The sequence below is a fragment of the Hypanus sabinus genome, chromosome 10, assembly GCF_030144855.1.
Source record: "Hypanus sabinus isolate sHypSab1 chromosome 10, sHypSab1.hap1, whole genome shotgun sequence".
In the NCBI taxonomy this organism is placed as follows: Eukaryota; Metazoa; Chordata; class Chondrichthyes; order Myliobatiformes; family Dasyatidae; genus Hypanus; species Hypanus sabinus.
The window spans coordinates 125,737,063-125,758,456 of NC_082715.1; the positions used below are offsets into that span (position 1 = coordinate 125,737,063).

At 46.3% G+C, this 21,394-nt stretch overlaps 1 protein-coding gene across 7 annotated transcripts in view; it reads right to left on the minus strand.

Moving 5' to 3' along the window:
- Window positions 1-21,394, minus strand: part of acoxl (acyl-CoA oxidase-like) — a 358,948-nt gene that overhangs the window by 173,916 nt on the left and 163,638 nt on the right. For all 7 annotated transcript variants that reach the window (XM_059982889.1, XM_059982890.1, XM_059982887.1 and 4 more), the window contains one exon: window positions 4,446-4,599. In XM_059982889.1, the coding sequence (XP_059838872.1) occupies window positions 4,446-4,599 (154 nt within the window). The remainder of the gene's footprint in view (window positions 1-4,445; window positions 4,600-21,394) is intronic.

Consider the following 21,394-nt stretch of genomic DNA (forward strand, 5'->3'; position numbering starts at 1 on the left):
CTATCTTTAACAGCTAATGTATTCTATATAACCAAGCCTACGTAATCAGATTTCCTCACAATACATTCTAATTTTTTCCTATCCCACACCTTGTCCTATACTTCTATCCCCTTTTCTTCTTCATCCCCTCCCTGATCGTTGACAATTTACAATCACTCCTTCTGTTGCAATATGCCCTCTTTAACCCCCTTGTCCAATTCCTCAGCTCTGATGATCTGTGGACAAAGCCTGCAGATCAGCCTTCACTGCCACCTCCCTCTTGACCAGGGGCTCCCAACCGTTTTTATGCCATGGACCCCTACTGTTAACCGAGGGGTCCGTGGACCCCAGGGTGGGAACCCCTGCTCTAGACTCTCCAGATCATTGGCCCTTGCTCTTTGCAGATCATTACACCGAAATAGCCTTAACGGGGCAATGAAAAGCCTCTCCACCTGACTTCACGTTCCCCCACTTGCCCAAACGAGAGGGCCGCAGTTTTGGAACGACAGTTGCAACTTGATACTTCTTGCGACACCTCTTGTTCCTCCACCGAATTAAAATTTTTGTTCTCTGCTATTCACCCATGTTAATAGAGGTGTTGTCAGCAAGTTATCTCCACAGCTTCCCACCCCACTTCGCATTCCACAAATACCCTTAGCTTGGTGATTTCAATTTATCTGTTGACAATTGTGGCTGTATGTTGATAGGAGTTTGAGTAGATCTGGTATGTCACTAAACACTCCAGCAAATTTCTACATAGCATTCTGACTGGTTGCACCTTGTCTGGTCTGGAGGCTCCACTGCACAGGATCGAAAGAGGCCGCAGAGGACTGTAGACTCAGCCAGATCCACCATCAAGGACATATCAAAAGGTGATGCCTCAAGAAGGCAGCATTCATCATTGAAGACCTTCACCATCTGGGGCACGCCCCCTTCTCGTTACTACCACCAGGGAAGATGAACATGTTCAACATTTTAGGATCAGCTTCTGCCCCTCTGTCATCAGATCTCTGAAAAGTCCACGAACACCACTCATTTTCTTTTGCACTATTTATTTAGCTCACAGTAACTTTTATGACTCGCACTCCACTGGTGCCACAAATCAACGAATTTCACACCATACGTCAGTGATATTATACCTGATTTTGTCACTCGAGAATCTGTCAGTTGTTCTCCAAGCCTCCCTGTCCAGGTTTTACAGAACCTTAAGATGCCAGCCCTTGCTGCTGCAGTTCTTCAGGTCCCTATTCTCCATTCTCATTTCCAATCCCAGTACCATTGCTTCCTTCTCCCTACCTCACGCATTACAAATCCCAAAGCCATAGCCAATGCTGCAATTACAGGTCCACTCCACATTATGGGAGGGATCCATTCTAACACGAACTTCTGAACTGCAGCCAGGTGCCGAGTTCCCACATGGCAGCAGATTGATTTATTTATTTATTGAGATGCTGCACGGAACAGGCCCTTTCAGCTCTTTGAGCCAAGCCAGCAGGCAATGCCCTGATTTAACCCTGGCCTAATCACAGGACAATTTACAATGAGTAATTAACCTACCGATGGGTATGTCTTTGGACTGTGGGAGGAAACCTGTGTGGTCACAAGCAGAACATACAGACTCCTTACAGACAGTGGTGGGAATTGAACCTGGGTCACCTGCACTGTAAAGCATTGTGCCTGCAGCTCCACGGCAACTGGTCTCCAAAATGTTCATTCAAACATACTGGCTTTATATAAGTTGGGGCACTCAAGCTTGGGGAAGATCTGCAGTTTATTCATAATACAGCTCGCATTATAACCCTCGTTATAGAATCCCATTTTCACTGTCAGCAGCACACCAGGTGAGTGTTGTCTGTTGAAGTTAGGGATTACTGCATATGGTTCAAAGATTCATGCCTTTACCATAAAACTGATCTACATCTCTTGAACACATTGTTCCTTTTTGGGGATCTTTTTGGCTAACCTTCACAATGGGACAAAACCTGCTGAGAAAGGCTGGCAGTTCTTGCATTACTATGGCAGCATTTAACCTCGGTAAACATAAGACCATGACACACAGGAGCAGAATTGGCCCATCGAGACTGCTCCACCATTTCATCGTGGCTGATCCATTTCCCTCTCAGCCCCAATCTCCTGCTTTCCCCCCGGTACCCTTTCATGCCCTGACCGATCAAGAACCTAACAACGTCTGCCTTAAATATACATGAAGATTTGGCACGCACAGCTGCCAGGGGCAACGAATTCCACAGATTTGCCAGTCTCCGACTAAAGAGAAGTACATCAGGAAGTACAGGAATCCCACTTGAGTGCAAAAATCCCAAACACAGTGGCAAGGCTCATCATTCAAGGGCAAAGTGTGACCCTGAAGTCACCCCCACAGAACCTGCCTGTTGAATCAAAGTCCAGAATAATGATTATTATAAGTAAGTTTTTTTAAAAACTTAATTTAATTCTTTAAACTAATTGAGCTTGTTTTAACATTTCATGTTCTTAATCGTTAATGTGCCTTAGGCCATTTTTAGTATTTAATTTTTTAAAAATAAGATTTAATTTTGCAGTTTATTTGATCCTTAATGACTTATGGATGTTTCTGAATGTAGTGACATTAGAAACATTCCCAGTTCTTGACACTTTGACAGGTGGCAAAGCCTTGGGGATTGTTTCATCAGCTTTAAGCTTCTATCATCTTTCTCCATGGGTGGTGCATGCAAGTGTCAGTGCACTGGCACACTAGGGCCATTCTGCTGAGAGCAGGTTGGCAGGTTTACATAGGTAGATCTGCAAAGCACATGCCCATAGCTTTTCCATTTGTCAGCGGGCATTCGGCTCCTGGCAGTCAGCTCTGTTTCAGAGGCCTCGGGATACCAGAAAGGATACCAGCTTTGTTCGTCAGCATCATGGAATCTTTTCCACTGGCCAAAGATAATGAATAGGGCCTTAGTTTAAATATGATATACTCAACAATGGATCTCTTTCAACATACAGTAAAGCCTAGAAATTGAGCTCAAATCTTTCGACTATTGGGATGAAGCACATCAAATAAACGAGTGGTGAAAAGTACTTTGAAAATCAAAATAAAGCTGCATATGTTGGAAATCTGAAATAAAAACAGAAGACGCTGGAAAATTCAGGCACAGTCGGGCTACGTCCACACTAGACAGGATAATTCTGAAAACACCGGTTTCACGTAAAGACGATAGGCGTCCACACCAAGCATTTTGAAAATAGTTCCGCCCACACTAAAGCGGGTATTTGGGCGAATCTCCTCCTACTGGGCATGCGCAGGACACGTCTACAGAAAACAAGTGACATGCTTGGTGTCGAATCTCACTGTGAAAGTGCACGTTTGTGCAGTTACAGACTAGAAAAACTTAGAAGGAAATTGCCAAACGACGGACAGCTGTTGGCTCTCGCGCAGGAGGACTTAAAACAAATACTGGAGCGTACGGAGGCAATCGACAGGGAGTTCACAGGCTATATGACCCGGCTGATGACAAACATTGAATAACTGACTGATTCTATTGCATTAATAAAGCACTTGTTAAATGTATAAAACATGTCTGCATCAGTGTTATTTTGTATTTCCATACAATGTTACATTAGGCTGTTACACATCTGTTGTCAGAGAAGTACTTGCATAAATAGGTAAACAACCTTCATACAAGCAAGCACAGAAAACAGGACAAAGTGAGTATACTTATTTATTCAGTAAGTTATGGGTCAAAGTATTTGGTGAGTACATTTCTAACTCTTCTGGCTTCAGTCTCGTTGCCGTCTGTTCTGAAATTGTTAGGTTGTGTGGGGGTTGCGTTCAGGAAAACAATGAAATGCTGTGCTGCTGCCACCATATGTTCCAGCACGTCATGACAACATTTCTAGAAATCTCCGGTTACTCCGTCCACACTACTCTGCCCAAGTGGCGTTTTCAAATTTAAACACTCTGAAGGGCGTTTTAGAAAAGCTCAGTTTTCGGGGGAGAAAAACGCCATTTCAGTGTGGACGGAGGGTCAAAACGAAGAGACAAAGCTTTGGTTATGGAATTATTCAGTCTAGTGTGGACGTAGCATCAATTCAGCTCAACCTAGCACTGTTTCGTCCGTTATCTGCAGGCCACAGAGTTGGTCTGCCCAGATCAAATATCGCACAGAATAGCAACACAAAAAGGAGCGATGAGAAACCAGAAACACATCAGAACATGAACTATGGAGTCCAATCCATAAACCACATTGATTAAACCTTGCCCGAGACCCAGGACTCCAGTACCATCCTCTGGTGGGAGAACAGGGAGGCGAGAAGATGGAGGGGAGGGGGAAGGAGACCTCATCCACATGCAGGCACCTTCCTTCGGGAGCAGACGCTGTCTGACCTGCTGATTGAAATGTTCTTTCTGCAGGTCAGGTCTCAAGAGCTGACCTCCTTGATAATATGCTTTGGAAGAGGATAGATAAAAATCATTATTTACTCACCATACCACCAGTGCACTCACGACAATCCTGCAAACAAGCTAGATTTTCCCAGGTGCTGTAAGCTTTCAGGCCTGCCACCAACGCCTGCAATGAGCGATTATTGATCAGGTTCCTGCCTTGGTACATATCTTCATCCAGAATCTCTCCTGCATATCTGTGAGGGGGCAAAACACAATAAATCTGATTCCGCACATAATACAGGTTGGAACTCTAATTCAGCGCCCTTGGGAGCTGACCAGTGCTAGACCACAAAAGCCCTAACCATGTTCCTCTGAGCGGGAGATCTGTTCTTTTCTAAAGTACACAGCACTCCACAGGTCGTCCGAGGGTTCAATTTCTGAAAACCATTTGTAACTCAAAAGTTCGGTAAATTGGAAACACTGTTAGCTGAGACTGCAAAAGTTGCACTGGTAGGTTAATCAAGTACAGATTAGAAAAAATATTAGATAATTTTAAATTTGCAAGAGACTGCAGGTGTTGAATCTGCAGCAACAAACCATCTGCTGGAGGAACTCAGCAGGTTGAGTAGCATCCGCAGGAGGGAAGGATTTGTCGACATTTCAGGATCCTGCATCAGGACCAAAACTGGTTAAATTTGAATTTAATTGATTTTAGTATGACATGCTTTGGATGGTGTGGTGGAGATATATCTATACCAAAGGAGGTGTAAAGTGCTCCTACCCTCCACTATCTGCAGGTCACCCTTGGGCAAGGGGTAGCACCCGTTTAGCCCCCCAATCAGAGTCATGAGAAGCCACGGGAGCAGGTGGTGAATGGTCGTCTGAGCAGCTGCTGCACATCTCAAGTTCTGGTTATGCTGTAGCGATGCACCACATCGCACAAGAGGGTCCTCTCACCTGGGCCTACGAGAAAGTCTTGCAGTTGCAAATCCCGAGACTGCGGTCCTGTAGCTGGGCATCTCGTCCTCTGCCGGCTGCAACTCCGCCAATGCTGCACAGTCCACCCCCAGCGACAGAGCCTGGATAGCTGGTCTGGAGAGTGCGTCCGCCACGACGTTGTCCTTTCCCAAGACATGCTGGATATCCGTTGAGTACTCAGAGATGTAGGACAGATGTCATTGCTGGTGAGCCGACCAGGGATCGGACACCTTCATGAACGCGAAGGTCAACAGTTTGTGGTCCGTGAACGTGGTGAACGGCCTGCCTTCCAGGAAGTACCCGAAATGCCGGATTGCCAGATACAGTGCCAACAGCTCCCGGTCGAAAGCACTGTACTTGAGTTCGGGTGGTCGTAGGTGGTGGTCAATTGGTCAACCGTCCGTTCTGGGGTGCACCAGCATCGCGGCATCTGCCAAGGCTTCCTTGGCTTTAACGAAAGCAGCTGCGGCCTCCTCGTCCCAAGTAATGTCCTTGCCTTTACCCGACATCAGGGCATACAAAGGGTGCACGATATGGGCTGCTGAGGGGAGGAAACGGTGGTAGAAGTTCACCATATCAACGAACTCCTGTAGGCTTTTGACCATGTTGGGCCGGGCAAAGTGGCGGATCGCGTCTACCTTGGCGGGCAGAGGTGTTGCCCTGTCTTTGGTAATCCTGTGGCCCAGGAAGTTGATGGTATCAAGACCGAACTGGTATTTGGCCGGGTTGATCGTGAGGCCAAAATCACTCAGGCGGGAGTAGAGCTGGTGGAGGTGGGACAGATGCTCCTGGTGACTACTGCTGGCTATTAAGGATGTCGTCCAAATAGATGAACGCAAAGTCCAGGTCGCATCCCACCGCATCCATTAGCCGCTGGAACGTCTGTGCGGCATTCTTCAGGCTGAACAGCAGTCAGAGGAACTCGAACAGGCCGAACGGGCTGATGAGTGCTGTTTTGGGGATGTCTTCAGGGTGCACCAGGATTTGATGGTATCCCCGGACGAGGTCTACTTTGGAAAAGATTCTTGCCCCATGCAAGTTTGCTGCAAAGTCCTGTATGTGTGGCACGGGGTAGCAGTCTGGTGTTGTAGCCTCGTTCAGTCTGCGGTAGTCGCCGCATGGTCTCCAACCCCCGGCTGCTTTGGGCACCATGTGCAGGGGGGAGGCCCATGGGCTGTCGGACAATCCCCAATTCCTCCATCCTCTTGAACTCCTCCTTCGCCAGGCGGAGCTTTTCCAGGGGGAGCCTTCGTGCGCAGGCGTGGAGGGGTGGTCCCTGGGTCGGGATGCGGTGCTGTACCCCGTGTCTGGGCATGGCTGCCATGAGCTGCGGTGCCAGAATCAATGGAAAGTCCACCAGGATTCTGGTGAATTCGTTGTCCAACAGCGTGATGGAGTCCAGGTGTGGGGCAGGCAACTTGGCTTCACCCAGGGAGAACGTCTGGAAAGTCTCGGCATGTACCAGTCTTTTCCCTTGCAAGTCGACCAGCAGGCTGTGAGCTAGCAAGAAGTCCGCCCCCGGGAGTGGTTGGGCCACTGCGGCCAGTGTGAAGTCCCACGTGAACCGGCTGGCGCCGAACTGCAGCTGCACTGTGCGGGTGCTGTAGGTCCGTATCGTGCTGCCGTTTGCAGCCCTCAGGGTGGGTCCTGGCTTCCTGTTGCGGGTGTCATACTCCGTCAGGGGCAAGTTGCTGATTTCCGCTCCAGTGACGACCAAGAAGCGATGTCCTGACTGCTTGTCCCAGGCACACAAGAGGTTGTCCTAGTGGCCAGCCGACATAGTCATTAGTAGCAGCTGGCCCTGGCCTTGGCCCTTGCAGGCCGGGCGACAACGGCGGGCTTTTGTGTCCCACCGCTGGTGGTAGAAACACCACTGTTCACTGGCCTCCTCACTCATGCCTCTGTGTTGTGTGCGCCCCCCTGCCGGGCCTGGTCCGGTCTGCTGTTGGGCGCGTGGCCTGGTAATGTGACCGACGGACACCACACTCTCCCTCTTGGCTTTCCACAGCACGTCTGCCCAGGCCGCCACCTCTGGGGGTCACTGAAATCTGCGTCGGCCAGCCCCAGATGTATATCCGCGGGCGATTGCTCTAGGAACGCTTGCTCGAACATGAGGCACGGCTTGTGTCTGTCAGCCCGGGCCAGCATCTCATTCATCAATACTGACGGCAGTCTGTCTCCCAAACTGTTCAAGTGAAGCAGGCGGGCACCCCGCTCACGCCATGAGAGGCCAAAGGTCCCAATGAGCTGCGCTTTGAATGCTTCATATTTGCCTTCTTCCAGGGGCGACTATATGAAATCCGCAACCTGGGCGACCGTCTCCTGGTCAAGGGCGCTTACCATGTGGTAGTGACGCATGGAATCAGAGGATATCTGCTGAATCTGGAACTGGGCTTCTGCTTGGCTAAACCACTTGTGTGGTCACAGCGTCCAGAAAGTCGGCAGTTTTAGCGAAACTGCGTGAACAGATGGAAGAATCGGTCATCTTTGGTCCAAATCCCGTTTGGACCGTCAGGGTCACCAAGGTAGCGATGCGCTACACACAGCGCTGAAATAACGACACGCAGTTGGTAAGCCGTTTCGAGATTAGTTTATTCAAACTTCACGGCGCTGGCATTTAATCCCTAGCGCCCGCCCTCTCCGGGCAGAAATGACATCAGAGGTGCATTACCAAAGTCTCTACCCGCGCGCTGGCTATTTGTGAGCCGGTTCGCCTACGCAGAAAGTGGGTCACCACAATGCGACCATTGACGCCTGGCAGACAATCTCTGAAGAGTATCTTTAATGGCTGGGGTCACCCGTCTTGTAAAGACACTGCCCAGAAGAAGGCAAACCACTCCTGTGGAAAAATTTGCCAAGAACGATCATGGTCATGGAAAGACCATGATCGCCCACGTCATCAACACGGTACATAACAAACAATTATATCTACATATTTAGTGATTTACAGTAACTTCATGCCTTTGCACTATTTTCACAATGTTTACGAGATCTCAGTCAGCGATAATAAATCTTAATGAGAACTTGGTTAGAATTAGTTATTTAATATTGATCTGTACTATTGAACCAAGACCTGATAGACCGCACAACGCCAGACTAGAAAGCTTCAAATTATAATGTGCAACATATTGCATCCTCTGTCAAAAGCGTGATTCCTTCCTTCTTGTTTTACGACGGTTGGCACCCAGCTTAATGGTATATTACCGCCACCTTCTGCTCCAGAGTGTGGATCAGATGATAGACTTACATTCTAAGTCCCTTCACCCATTCACACACACACACACACACACACCCACCCTAATCTACACTTTTCTTCTTTGGCCATCCTAGTACCCTATTCCTGCTTATCCTATAAAAAAACCCTGTATCCATTAAGAAAGCTAAAAGTACCCTGACCTGCGCTCTCTCTCCGATGCCCAGTAACCCTTTTAACGTGAATTCCTGCACCCCCAATTCCCTTAGATTAATTCTCATCATCTCTCTCTGTATCCCATACAACTGATGAAGTGGTGGTGTGGGGTTATGATTGGGGATGTAGATTTTCAGTAGAAAAAACTCAAACTGTATGTTTCACCAGGAAAAGAATTAAGGTAGGGAAGCAGTTAAGGATGTATGAGATAGAATTAGAAAGGGTTGGATCATTTAAATTTCTGGGAGTTGTATTTGATTCACAGTTTACATGGGCAGACTATATCAGAAAAGTTGAGGAGAAATGTAAAAAAGTAATAAATTTGATGAAATATTTCACTGGTAGGGAATTTGGAGCAAGTTGTTCAGCTTTGAAGAGAATGTACGTGGCTTTAGTAAGATCTGTGTTGGATTATGGAAGTATAGCATATGGATCAGCAGCTAGGTCTCTTATAAGGAAACTGGATGTGATTCAGGTTCAGGCTTTGAGAATGTGCAGTGATTCACTGGAATCTTTTGCCAATAAATTATAAACATTCATAACATCATCTCCAAAACTTTAAGGCTGGTAAAAATGGAAATTTTAAATGGCCATATTTCCTACTCATAAATACATATGTTAGATGCAGGGAATTTGAGAGAAGTTATGCCCATTTGCCAATTAATTAAAGAATGCATGAATTTCAAGAGTTGAGTGAAACCTTCACATGGAATGCAAGGAAACAGTTTTTATGATGCAGACAGGAAGCCAGATGGCCTACTCTACTGCTGGAGGAATCGTATAATTATAGCACAGGAGTTCTGGGTTGACTAGATAACTGGGAAAGACAAAGGAAGGTTTGAAAATGAAAATAAAACATATGATGATGGTGTAAAGATAAGGGCATCGATAGTGTTAATGAACAAAATTAAAACAGGATAAACGTTCAAAAGAAAGGGTTCCCAACCTGAGGTCCATAAACCCCTCGGTTAATGGTATGGGTCCATGGCATAAAATAGGTTGGGAACCCCTGCTCAAGATTCGGAGGTGGTGTCGGTGAGCGGGACCGCCTCTGGCTATCTTGTGAACCGGTCCACGATAGTCAGGAGGTAACGCGCTCTGCGCGACACTGGCAAGGGGCCCACGATATCCACATGAATGTGGTCGAAACGCCGGTGGGCGGGATGGAACTGCTGCGGTGGGGCTTTGGTGTGCCGTTGCACCTTGGCCGTCTGACAGTGCATGCACGTTCTGGCCCATTCACTGACCTGTTTGCGGAGTCCGTGCAAACGAACCTGCTGGAAACCATCCGGACAGTTGTCCGGATGGAGGGATGCGCCAAGTTATGAATGGAGTCGAAAACGCGGCGCCGCCATGCTGTCGGGACGACTGGACGGGGCTGGCCGGTGGTGATGTCACAGAGTAGGGTCCTCTCACCTGGGCCCACGGGGAGATCCTGGAGCTGCAGACCGGAGACTGCGGTTCTGTAACTCGGAATCTCCTCATCCGCCTGCTGCGGGTGTCGTAACTCGTCGGAGGTAAAACGCTGATCTCAGCCCCAGTATCGACCAAAAACCGGCGTCCCGACCTTCTATCCCACACATACAGGAGGCTATCCCGATGGCCAGCCGCCGTAGCCATCAGCGGCGGCTGGCCCTGGCGTTTCCCGGGAACTTGCAGGGCGGGCGACAACGGCGGGCTTCTGCACCCCACCGCTGGTGGTAGAAGCACCAGTGTTCATTGGGCCGGGGGTTGGCGGGCTCTGTGGCCGGGCCTGGACTGGTTTGCTGCCGGGAGCGTGGCTGGGTGATCTGTGCGATGGACGCCCCGCTCACCTTTTTGGTGTTCCACAGCAAGTCCGCCCGGGCTGCCACCTTCCGGGGGTCACTGAAATCCGCGTCGGACAGCAGCAGGCGTATGTCCTCAGGCAGCTGCTCCAGGAATGCCTGCTCAAACATGAGGCAGGGTGTGTGTCCGTCGGCGAGAGACAACATCTCATTCATTAAAGCCGATGGAGGTCTGTCGCCCAAGCCATCCAGGTGCAGTAAACGGGCAGCCCGCTCGCGCCGAGAGAGTCCGAAAGTCCTGAGGAGCAGGGCTTTGAATTCCGTGTACTTGCCGTCTGCCGGGGGCGACTGTACGAACTCCGCAACCTGGGCCGCTGTGTCCTGGTCGAGGAAGCTCACCACGTAGTAGTAGCGGGTGTCTTCTGAGGTGATCTGGCGAACGTGGAATTGGGCTTCGGCTTGCTGGAACCATAGGTCCGGTCGCTGTGTCCAGAAACCCGGCAGTTTCAACGAAACCGCATGAACAGAGGCGGCGTCGGTCATTTCTGGTCCAAAAATCGTTTGGACCGTTGGGGTCACCAATTGTAGCGGTGTGCTACACGCAGCGCTAAAATTACGACACGGAGTCGGTAACTGCAGTCGAAGGAAAAAACTTTATTCGAAAACTTCAGCCTCACTTTTAAGCCTCTGTCAACCGGCCCCCCACGGCGCAGAGGCTCCAAAGCTCTGTGCTCGCAAACCCCCATAGGCTATCTAATTGTGAGTCGGTTCAGATACGCTAGGAAATGGGTTGCCACAACTTGACACCCGAGAAAAATATTCTCTCTGTGCACGCTATACCTCTCTCAATTTCATAAACTTCTATCAAGCCTCTGCCCAGCCTCTGACTCTCACATAAATGTTTCACAAAAATGATTCCAGGACTGAATGGCTCATCATATGAAGAGCGTTTGATGGCTCTGGGTCTGAATTCACTGGAATTTACTATTGAAAGCTAGAGAATGATGACAGGTCTGGATAGAGTGGGTATGGAGAGGATGTTTCCTGTGGTGGGAGAGCCTAGGACCAGAGGACACAGCCTCAGAATAGAGGGGCATCCTTTAAGATGAGGAGGAATAATTTTTTTTTTAGCCAGAGAGCTGGTGAATCTGTGGCAGAGGCAGCTGTGGAGGCCAAGTCATTACGTACAATATACTTAAGGCAGAGGTTGATAGATTCTTTATTGGCCAAGACATGAAGGGATACAGGGAGAAGGGAGGAGATTGGGGCTGAGAGGAAAAATGGATCAGCCATGATGAAATGGCAGAGCAGGCTTGATGAGCCAAGTGGCCTCAGGCTGCTCCTATATCTGCCTTCAAGAGAGAAAAAAAATACATTTTTTCGAACCTCTCCTTATAGTTAGAACCCTCCAATCCAGGTGGCATCTCTGGAAATTTCTAAATGCTCTCCAGAACCTCGACATCCTTCCTGTAATGGGGAAGCCAGAAAAGCACGCAATACTCCAAGTGCAGCCTACCAAAGTTTAATACACGTGCAACGTGGCTTCCTGACTCTTGTCTTCTATGCCATGAGGAATGAAGGCAAAAATGCCATATGCCAGCTTTAAAACCCTGGTGACTTGTGTTGCCACTCTCAGGCTGGTATGGACACCCCTGTACATCATTACTATTAAGGGTCCTGCCACTAACTTCACCCTCACTGTGACTAGACAGCGGTTTTACTGCAAACCCAAAACTCGTGTCTATATTTCTCCAGTCGCTCCTTGATCTAACCAATTAATACCAGCATCGGAAAAACGAGAATCATAAAGTTCACTGAGTAATCGATTAGAGTCACATGTAACAAGTTACATTTCAGTGAGGTCCTGTCAGTTCAGGCTGAGAATAAGACGGGGAGATTTTTGAGAATTTCCAGATGATAAAACGTTTAAAAATATGAGAAAATTAAGGAACTACAGAGATGAAACAGAAATGCAGAAGCTTTATCTACAGTTACAGTAAAGCAGCTGATTCATCTTAAAATTGTTGAATTTTTCAAAGGGTGGTTCAAAGGCTTCCATCTGGAGAATGTGGTACATTGTTTATTTCTTATAAATAAGGGCTTAATTAGATTTTTCCCCCCAGGGAGACAAATATAAAATAGAAACAGAGAATGTTGGGCACATTCAGTATCTCAGGAAGCATTCATGGAGAGAAAGAAACAGAGCTGATGTTTCAGATCTGTTTCAGCAGCATGGGAGAAGTTTGAAGTTCAGAGAAATGGGCTGGGGCAGACAGACCATAAGGGTAGAACTGTGGAAGAGCAGACACCAGGAAAGATTGAACAATATGTTACATACCATCTAGGGTTCTATCGCTAGCATCTGCAATCCAGAAGTAACACGAGACTTGGCGTAACTTCACACAATTTTAAGATGTAGAAATGGTTTTACACCTCAAAAGTGTGTTAAACCACCCATCACTGGTGGGCTGATGTATGTTTTGTGCACGACACAAGGTGCATTGCTAAATCCACCAAGCAGACCTCTTCTCTGCTGAGCTCCACCACTACAGAGCTGGCAGAGGAACTCGGTGGACTGCTGATTGTAGGGGCAGGTTTGACAGAGGCTGGTGGGGTTGTGGGGGAGAAGTGAGGGTGCTGGAGGGCAAGGAAGGAGGAGGGAAAGTTGACCAGGCTGGAGAAGCAGAACCTGGAGATTAGGGTTAAGCTAACACCAGGGACGGTGTGTGGGGGGTGCTGTAAAATCCAAGAGAGCCCTGCAACGTTGGGGGAAGTGGAAGAAAAGGGGGAGCTGGCTGGCATTGAGATATGTGTAAAATAACTGTTGAGAGGTACCAGCCTATCATATCCATGCCATCCATCAACCACCCAGTTACACTAATCCTACAACAATCCCATTTTTAATTTCCCAGCACAAGCTCATCAGCTCCCCCCAGATTCCTCTAAACTCTGCTGCACACTGGGAGGAATTAACCTGCCACCTGCAAGTCTTTGGGACTTGGAAGAAAACCAGAATATCTGGGGAAGCCCACGCAGTAGCAACAGGAAAGTGAAACTCCTCACACCCTCGACACTTGAGGCTAGGACTGAACCCTGGTTACTCGTACCGAGCTACCATTATGTAAAGCCTTAAGAGGAGGCAGAGCAGCAAATGAAACTGCCCGACACTTGACCAGGTAAACCCACTCCCTGCTCACTTGGGCAGGAGTAGAGATCACTGCAGTAAGCTGCTTCAGGATTGGTGAATTAGACTCAAGCGAGTTACGGTTAAATTCTGCTCCATATTGCTGTTTGTGCCCAGTGTCTGCTCTCCATTGATATTTTTGTTATTGAGATACAGCACAGAATGGGCTCGTCTTGCCCTTGGTGCCACACGGCCTAGCAACCCCTCGATTTAGTCCAAGTCTAATCACAGGGCCATTTAACAATGACTCAATTAACCTACCAGCCGGTGCGTCTTTGGACCGTGGGAGGAAACCAAAATACCCGAAAGACGGGAGAACATACAAACCCCTTACAGGCAGCAGCGGAAGCCGGGGTCCTCTGCACTGTAAAGTATGTGCGAACCACTATGCTACCATGTCAAACAAAGAAAGGACCTGGACCCCAGGGGGGTGATCTACTTATCCAAGATAAGTATGGTCGACTTGCATCACAAATTCTGCCGTGCAGCACACTAAACTACTTCTCCATGCGTCCAAAGTTCTAGGTCACCACATGCGTGCTGCTACCATTGTCAACGAGGCAAGGCAGCACTGAAGACCGACTTTGCAGCAAACAATTGCCATTTATCCAGAACTAAAATCTCAAAACGCTGGACATACACTGCACGTCGGGCAGCATCTACGGGAAGAAGAATAGCTAATGTTTCAGACCTGAACCCTTCACTCTTGTTTCTCTTTCCACAGTTGCTGCCTGACCTGTTGGGTGCCTTTAGCAGTTCTAGTTTTTATTTCAGTATTTCAGCAACTGCAGTTTTTTTTGGACATTCTCCTCCTTCTCCAACACGGGTTTATTTAAAGCAACAAATAATCTTGCTGGAGGAACTCAGCAGGTCAAGCAGCATCTGTGGGAGGAAAGGACCAGTCTCCAATTGTCACAATCCCTGCGGCAGGACTCCCCTGATTAATTAAATGTGAATTCAAAGACTTATGAAAGAACACTTGAGAGACAAAAGGAGAAAATTCCCAATACAAATGCACTCCACATTCTACCTGAAAGATACAATGAATTGAGGATTGTTGCACAACATAAATTTTGAGTGTGTTCTTCGTGCACCTCAATGGTTTGGATATGGGCCTAGAGGAAGTGGTATTGAAATTTTCAGATGATATCAAAACAGGGGAAATAATTATGTCTTTTAGTGAAAGAAACAGCAGTGACAAGCTGAAAAGAAGCAGGCACAGTGATGTGAATGAACAGGAAGATTTGGGTGCACTGGTTTACAGGATATTTAAATATATATCTTTCTTCCTTCCTTTATGATACATACAGACAGCACAGAATAGGCCTTTCAAGCCATGTCACCCAGCCACCCCAATTTAAGCCTAATCTAATCATGGCTCCTTAAGGTTGTTATAGCTGGAGGGTGGAGATGGGGACAAGCTCTCAGTAGCCATTAAATGCCCCCAATGACGTGTGCTTCAAATAGCCTCTGACAACCAAGTCCAGCTCCTGGTCTTCACGTCTGGCTTAGCCACTAAGCCCGGCGGAAACCTTTATACTGACAGGAGAAGGGACGAAGCGTTAAAAGCAGCCACTTCGGGCAGATGGGGCATATCAATCGTGGTTGGCAGCTCATGCAGGAGGAAAAAAGCTCTGGTCTCAAACCTCCGCTGCCTTGCAGTCATACCCACTCATGGGGAAGGTTTCAGGAATTAACCCCGAGGGAAAAATCCAGAGCTGGAGTCACCAAAGGTTTGGGTTCAATGCTGACCAGTAACTCCTGCGACGCTGCTGGTGCAAAACTGCATCAATGTCTGCCGTTCCTTTGTGTTCATCAGATGCATGTAGAGGGGGAGCTTGCTGCAAGGGCAACAGCGTGACCTCCATATCATACTGCCCAGGATGCAATATCTATGGTCAACTCTGACCAACGGAGGCCTCAGCAACAGAAGCAATCACGGGGATTATTTACGGTGACCAACTAACCCACCGACTGGTAGGACTGTGGGATGGAAACTGGAGCACTTGGAGGAAACCCATGTGGTCACGGGGAGAACATACATACTCCTTACAGGCAGCGGCAGGAATATGATGAAAGCTTAAGAGAGTTTTAAGGCCGAGTTATGTCAAGGTACTGAAACTGACAGGTAACAATTAGCAGGTTAATGCTAATAAATAGGCATTTGACTAACCATATTTATTCAACAATACCATTAACTGACTTCAAGAACAACTGTAAATTTGTTTTTGAATTTCGCATTATCCTATTGGATCTATATTATTTGCACTCAGTAAATGATTGGTGAAAACAACATAGTATTCTAACTGTTACCTAGCCAGAGTTTACAGAGTCTTTCTACTTAACCAGAAAGATTTTTTTTTGTGTAAGATAGCACAAAACAAGTTTATCAGCAAACTTGAAGCATGTGGTGCCAAAAGGAACTGATATGTAAATATGGAGTTGACTAACAGCAGAGGGTCAAGGTGAAAGGTTGCTTTTCAGACTGCAGGTAATTGGCGCTAGGGTGTTTGCTTTTTCCCCACTTATAATAATAGCCTTGATTTGAAGGTGCAAGCCACAATTTTTAAATTTACAGGTGACACTGAGCTGTGAAAAGTACAGAGGTGAACTGCAGCGGGGGACACAAAAGCTGATAGAATGAGCAGACGAGAGGCATGTCAATGCAGAAAACCGTGAGAGAGAATGAGCAGAGGCAATGTCGGCTGAAACAAACTCTTCTAGAAGTGCACGCCAGAAAAAAGGAAACTCCTCACACAGGAGCAATAGTCAGTCGAAGCAGCAGAACTGATTGAGAAAATTATTAATATGGCTCACAGATTTCTCAGAATCAGGTTTAATATCACTGACATATGTTGTGAAATTTGTTGCTTTGTGGCAGCAGTACATTGCAATACATAATTTTAAAAACTCTAAATTACAATTAGACATATGTATCATCATTGTGCACTGTGCTATATGACTTGGGTGATCATGGTCTCATGGCCATGATTGTTCTTGGCAAGTTTTTCTACACTGCCCTTCTTTTGGACAGTGTCCTTACAAGATGGGTGACCACAGCCATCATCAATACTCTTCAGAGATTGTTTGCCTGGTGTCAGTAGTCACATACCAGAAATTGTGTGACATACACCAGCTGCTCATACAACCATCCACCATGTGCTCCCATGGCTTCACATGACAGTGATCGGTGGGTTGGGGGGAGGCCTAGGCAGGTGTTACTCCTTGCCCAATGGTGACCTGCAGGCTCGCAGAGGGAAGAAGTGCCTTACACCTCCTTTGGTAGAGATGTAGTGTACCTCAATCCCACCACCCCAAAAAAAATACATATAAAAATTTTCTTACTGAATCTTTGTAAAACACTGTTCCATCCATAAGAGAAGCACAATATCCAGTTCTGGTTGTTTCATTATTGGAAGTATGTGAGAAGCATTGGAAATGGGCCAGAAGAGATTTATTAGAATGGCTCCTGGGATGATGGATAAATAAAAGGATTGCAGAAATAGTAACTTTTCTTTAAAGAGAAGCCACTCTTATAAATAACAGGTATTATTACCTATTCACTCTATCACAGGAAATCATAGTACAGTATGAGGATACGTGTATAATGATAAGCAGTTTGATAAGAGTGGCTGGTGGTAGTTTGTTCCCATTCACCGAAGAATCAAGGATTAGAGGTCAAAGGAATAGAATAAAGGGGAAGAGAATTAACAGAGACATTAGCAAGAACATTTCTACACAGATCAAGGTAGGTATCTTGAATGTGTTATCTGCAGATGTGATTGAGGTGGGCTCCATTACAGCTTCTAAAAAGGAATTGGATATGGTTTTTTGTCAGTGTTTTGGTGGTGGGCCCCTTTCAGCTGATTCCACTACCCTGCACACACAACCAAACTCTCCAGATCAAAGGTTCCCAACCTCTTTTATGCATGGACTCCTACCATTAACCTATGGGTCTGTGGACACCGGGCTGGGAACCCCTGCTCTAGATTCTGGCCTGACCCAAATTCTGACTTTCCCCTCACTTATTCTTCCATTTGCTTCAAGATGTAAAGTCATGGTGACACGACTTGGATTGTCACGAGTGAGTGAGTAGAAGGAAAAGGAGGTTCGAATCAGAATCAGGTTTAATATCACCAGCATATGTCGTGAAATTTGTTGCTATACTTAATTTTGATTCTGACTTCCTTTCTCTTCTACTCACCCACTCTGTCAATCTAAATAGTTAGTGTCACCATGACTCTACATCTTGAAACAAATGGAAAAATAACCTTCATATGCATTTGACAACATTCTTTTATCATCCGTGGTCTAAATTTTGGCAACTCCTACCCAAGCGCCCTGCAAACACCATTGCCAGAAAGTTAGAGAAAATACCTCACCAAGCCAGTGAGGGATGGGCAAAAACCGTTTACCACTGGCATTGATTCCCAACATTTGGTAAAATAGATATTAGATCAATGAGGTTACTCATCAATGTGCTGATAATCAAACAGATATTTGTCTTATTTCGTGTTGACAACATGAGCGATATATGGGTGCAATGGTAGCATTGCGGTTAGTGTGACGCTGTTATACAGCTTGGGGCGTTCTGGAGTTTGAAGTTTAATTCCGGCACCGTTCTGAAAGGAGTCTCCCCATGGAATGCGTGGGTTTTTTCCCGGGTCCCCCAGTTTCCTCCAACAGTCCGAAGACGTACCGGGGAGGTTACATGGTCATTATAAATTGTCCCATGACAAGGTTAGGTTCATCAACTTTGGCGGGGGTTGCTGGGGTCACGTGGCTCAAAGGGCCATAAAGGTCTACTCCACATTGTATCTCTAAATAAATAAATAGATTGAAAGTTGCCAAATTGCAATGTTTGCAAGGCAAACAAGCAATCATTTCTACGGCAAAATTGCTAACACTTCCTTTCCTTTCCAAACTTTTCATCTGATTGAATTTTCAGGCTTTGCAAACTCATGCGTGACTTCTTTTCAAAAGATAATTAATTGGAAGTTCACTGGGACTTCTCAAGACCAAAATAAGGTTCTATTTTTGGGCAAGTTCTTTGTTTCTGCATTTTTGAGTGGACTGCTTCCTGTTGTTACTGTGGAATGTATGACTTTCAAAATAATATGAAACTATTTGTATGCAAAGTATTAAGTTTTATTTCATGGATACCATGAGACACATTGCCACAGTTAACCAAAGTCACTCGAGACATTTAAGGGTAGGAAAGACCTGCTTTTATATGTTTGTCAAGACATCAGAAAATCCCAATGTGCTTTACAGTTCACAACATATTCTCAAAGTTTTGTCACTGTTGTAATGTAGCAAGGAAGGCAGGGAACCCGCTGACTACGCACTCCAACAGAAGAACCTGATCTGTGAACCAGCAGAGCAGAATGTTTTGCATCTAGCTATCTGGACCTCAGGCAAAGACACATCCCAAAAAAAAATGTCCTTTCAACAGTGCAACACGTCAACATGCTATGTCTTTGTAGTGCGGTTTGAATCCACAAACCTTTGGCTCAGTGATGAAAATGTTTAGACTCGTAGAGCACAACAGCACAGAAACAGACCATTCGGCCCATCTAGCCTGTGCCAAACTATTGTTCTGGCTTGTTCCCATTGACCTGCAACTGGACTGCAGGCCTCCATACCCCTCCGGTCCATGTACAATACTTATCCAAACTTCTCGTAAATGTTGAAATTGACCCTGCATCGACTACTTCTGCTGGCAGCTCAATTCACACTCTCACTCTCACAATCTTCTGCATGAAGAAGAATCCCTCTCATATTCTTCTTAAACATTTCACCTTTCACCCTTAATCCATGACCTCTAGTTCCAGTCTCACCCCACCTCAGAGGAAAACTTCTGCTTGTATTTACCCTATTTATACCCCTCATAATTTTGTAAACCTCGATCAAACTTCCCTCATTCTCCTACGCTCCAGGGAATAAAGCCCTCACCTGTTAAACCTTTCCCTATAGCTGAGGTCCTCAAGTCCTGGCAACATCTTTGCAAATTTTCTTTGCACTCTTTTAATCTTATTGATATTTGCTTAATCTGAACCAAACTATAAATGGCATCCAACTCAACGAAGTGCACAAGGAAAGGTGATGTTAATAAGATCAGACTGGACAATGTGAAGTTGCCATTGGTATGTAATTATGGTTATTGAATGCACATGCCTATAGCTGGTGGGTGGTATAGTGGCATCTGCACCAGACACTGAGGTGAGTGGTCCTGGGTTCAAGTCCAGCTGGCTCCTTGGACACTTTCCATCTGTGCTGGGTTGAGTGTCAAGTTAGGAACTCGGTCTCATAAAAACAGACAAATGATAAAGAAACAGCGACGGTGCTGCCCGATGCGCCACAAGGTGCAGAAAGGAACGACAATGCATAAATTATGCCTGAGGCATAAATTCCATGTGCTGGACAATATTTCCATTGGCCAGTACTAATTAATTAATGGGCAAATAAATTCACTATTTCACAAATTTAATCACATTATAATTAGAATATGACATTTAGTTTTACTCCCTACAAGATCCTATTACACACTAATATTGTCCAAGGCCTGCAATCAGCACTTGGTAAGTCAACAGTTAACAAGGCAGAGCATTTAAAAAGATATTGTGGTTTCCTTTAAAAGTGCCATGAAACAGCAGCAAATTTGTGAAAAAAAACACACAACTCCAGATGCCATAAGAACAGATTGCATGTTTCGGTATTAAGTAACCAATGACGTCACCACAAAAGTACAATAGGAATTACTCCGGCAACAAAGGGGAACTCAAACCCTGTTTACAAGATGCAAAATGACAACTATATGTCTGTGGAACAAAAGCTTAAACAGTGTTCTTCTGGCTGGAGGTGTAGTGCTAATTCTACGGACAACGCCAGCACAAAAATACTTTTTTATTCTCAAGGAACATACCTATTTTTCCACAGTGACAGTTCTATCCTTTCATGTCATCTACTGCATTTGTATCTTAATTATAATGCAAATTATTTACATCTTCCATGAACTTCCTGTCCTTTATGTGAACCTCAAATCAGGCACTGACTTACAGTGTACTTTTAATATCCTCCCCCTTCCCTACTGCTCACCCCTTCCCATAGTTTAAACGGAAGATCTAGCAGCGAAGCGCCTGTACGTTATAATGGTAACCACAAGATTACCAGATTGTCATAAAACCCCATCTGGCAGACCAATACCCTTTAGAGAGAGAGAAAACACTTAACACTTGGAAGGATTCAACTCCACGCAGACTTCTGACTGCAGGCGTGATAGTGTAAGTGGTCAGAGCAATGGTTTGCAGTGCCACCGATAGGGACTGAATTCCCGCTGCTGTCTGTAAGGAGTTCGCACGTTCCCACCATGGCTGCCTGAGCTTTCCCCAGAAGCCTCGGTCTCCTCCCGCATTCCAAGGACTTCAGCGTTGGTAAATTGTGGGCATGCCACGTTGGTACCAGGGACTGTGCTGGTCACTGACGCAAATGACCCATTTCACTGTGTGTTTCGATGTACATGGGACAGATAAACCCAACCTTTACCTTAAACGTGAGAAAGTCTGCAGATGCTGGAAATCCAAAGCAACACACACAAAATGCTGGAGGAACCCTGCAGGTCAGGCAGCATCTACGGAAATGAATACACACTGACACTTCAGGCTGAGATCCTTCTGCAGGATTGGAAAGGACGTTGGAAGATGCCAGAAACA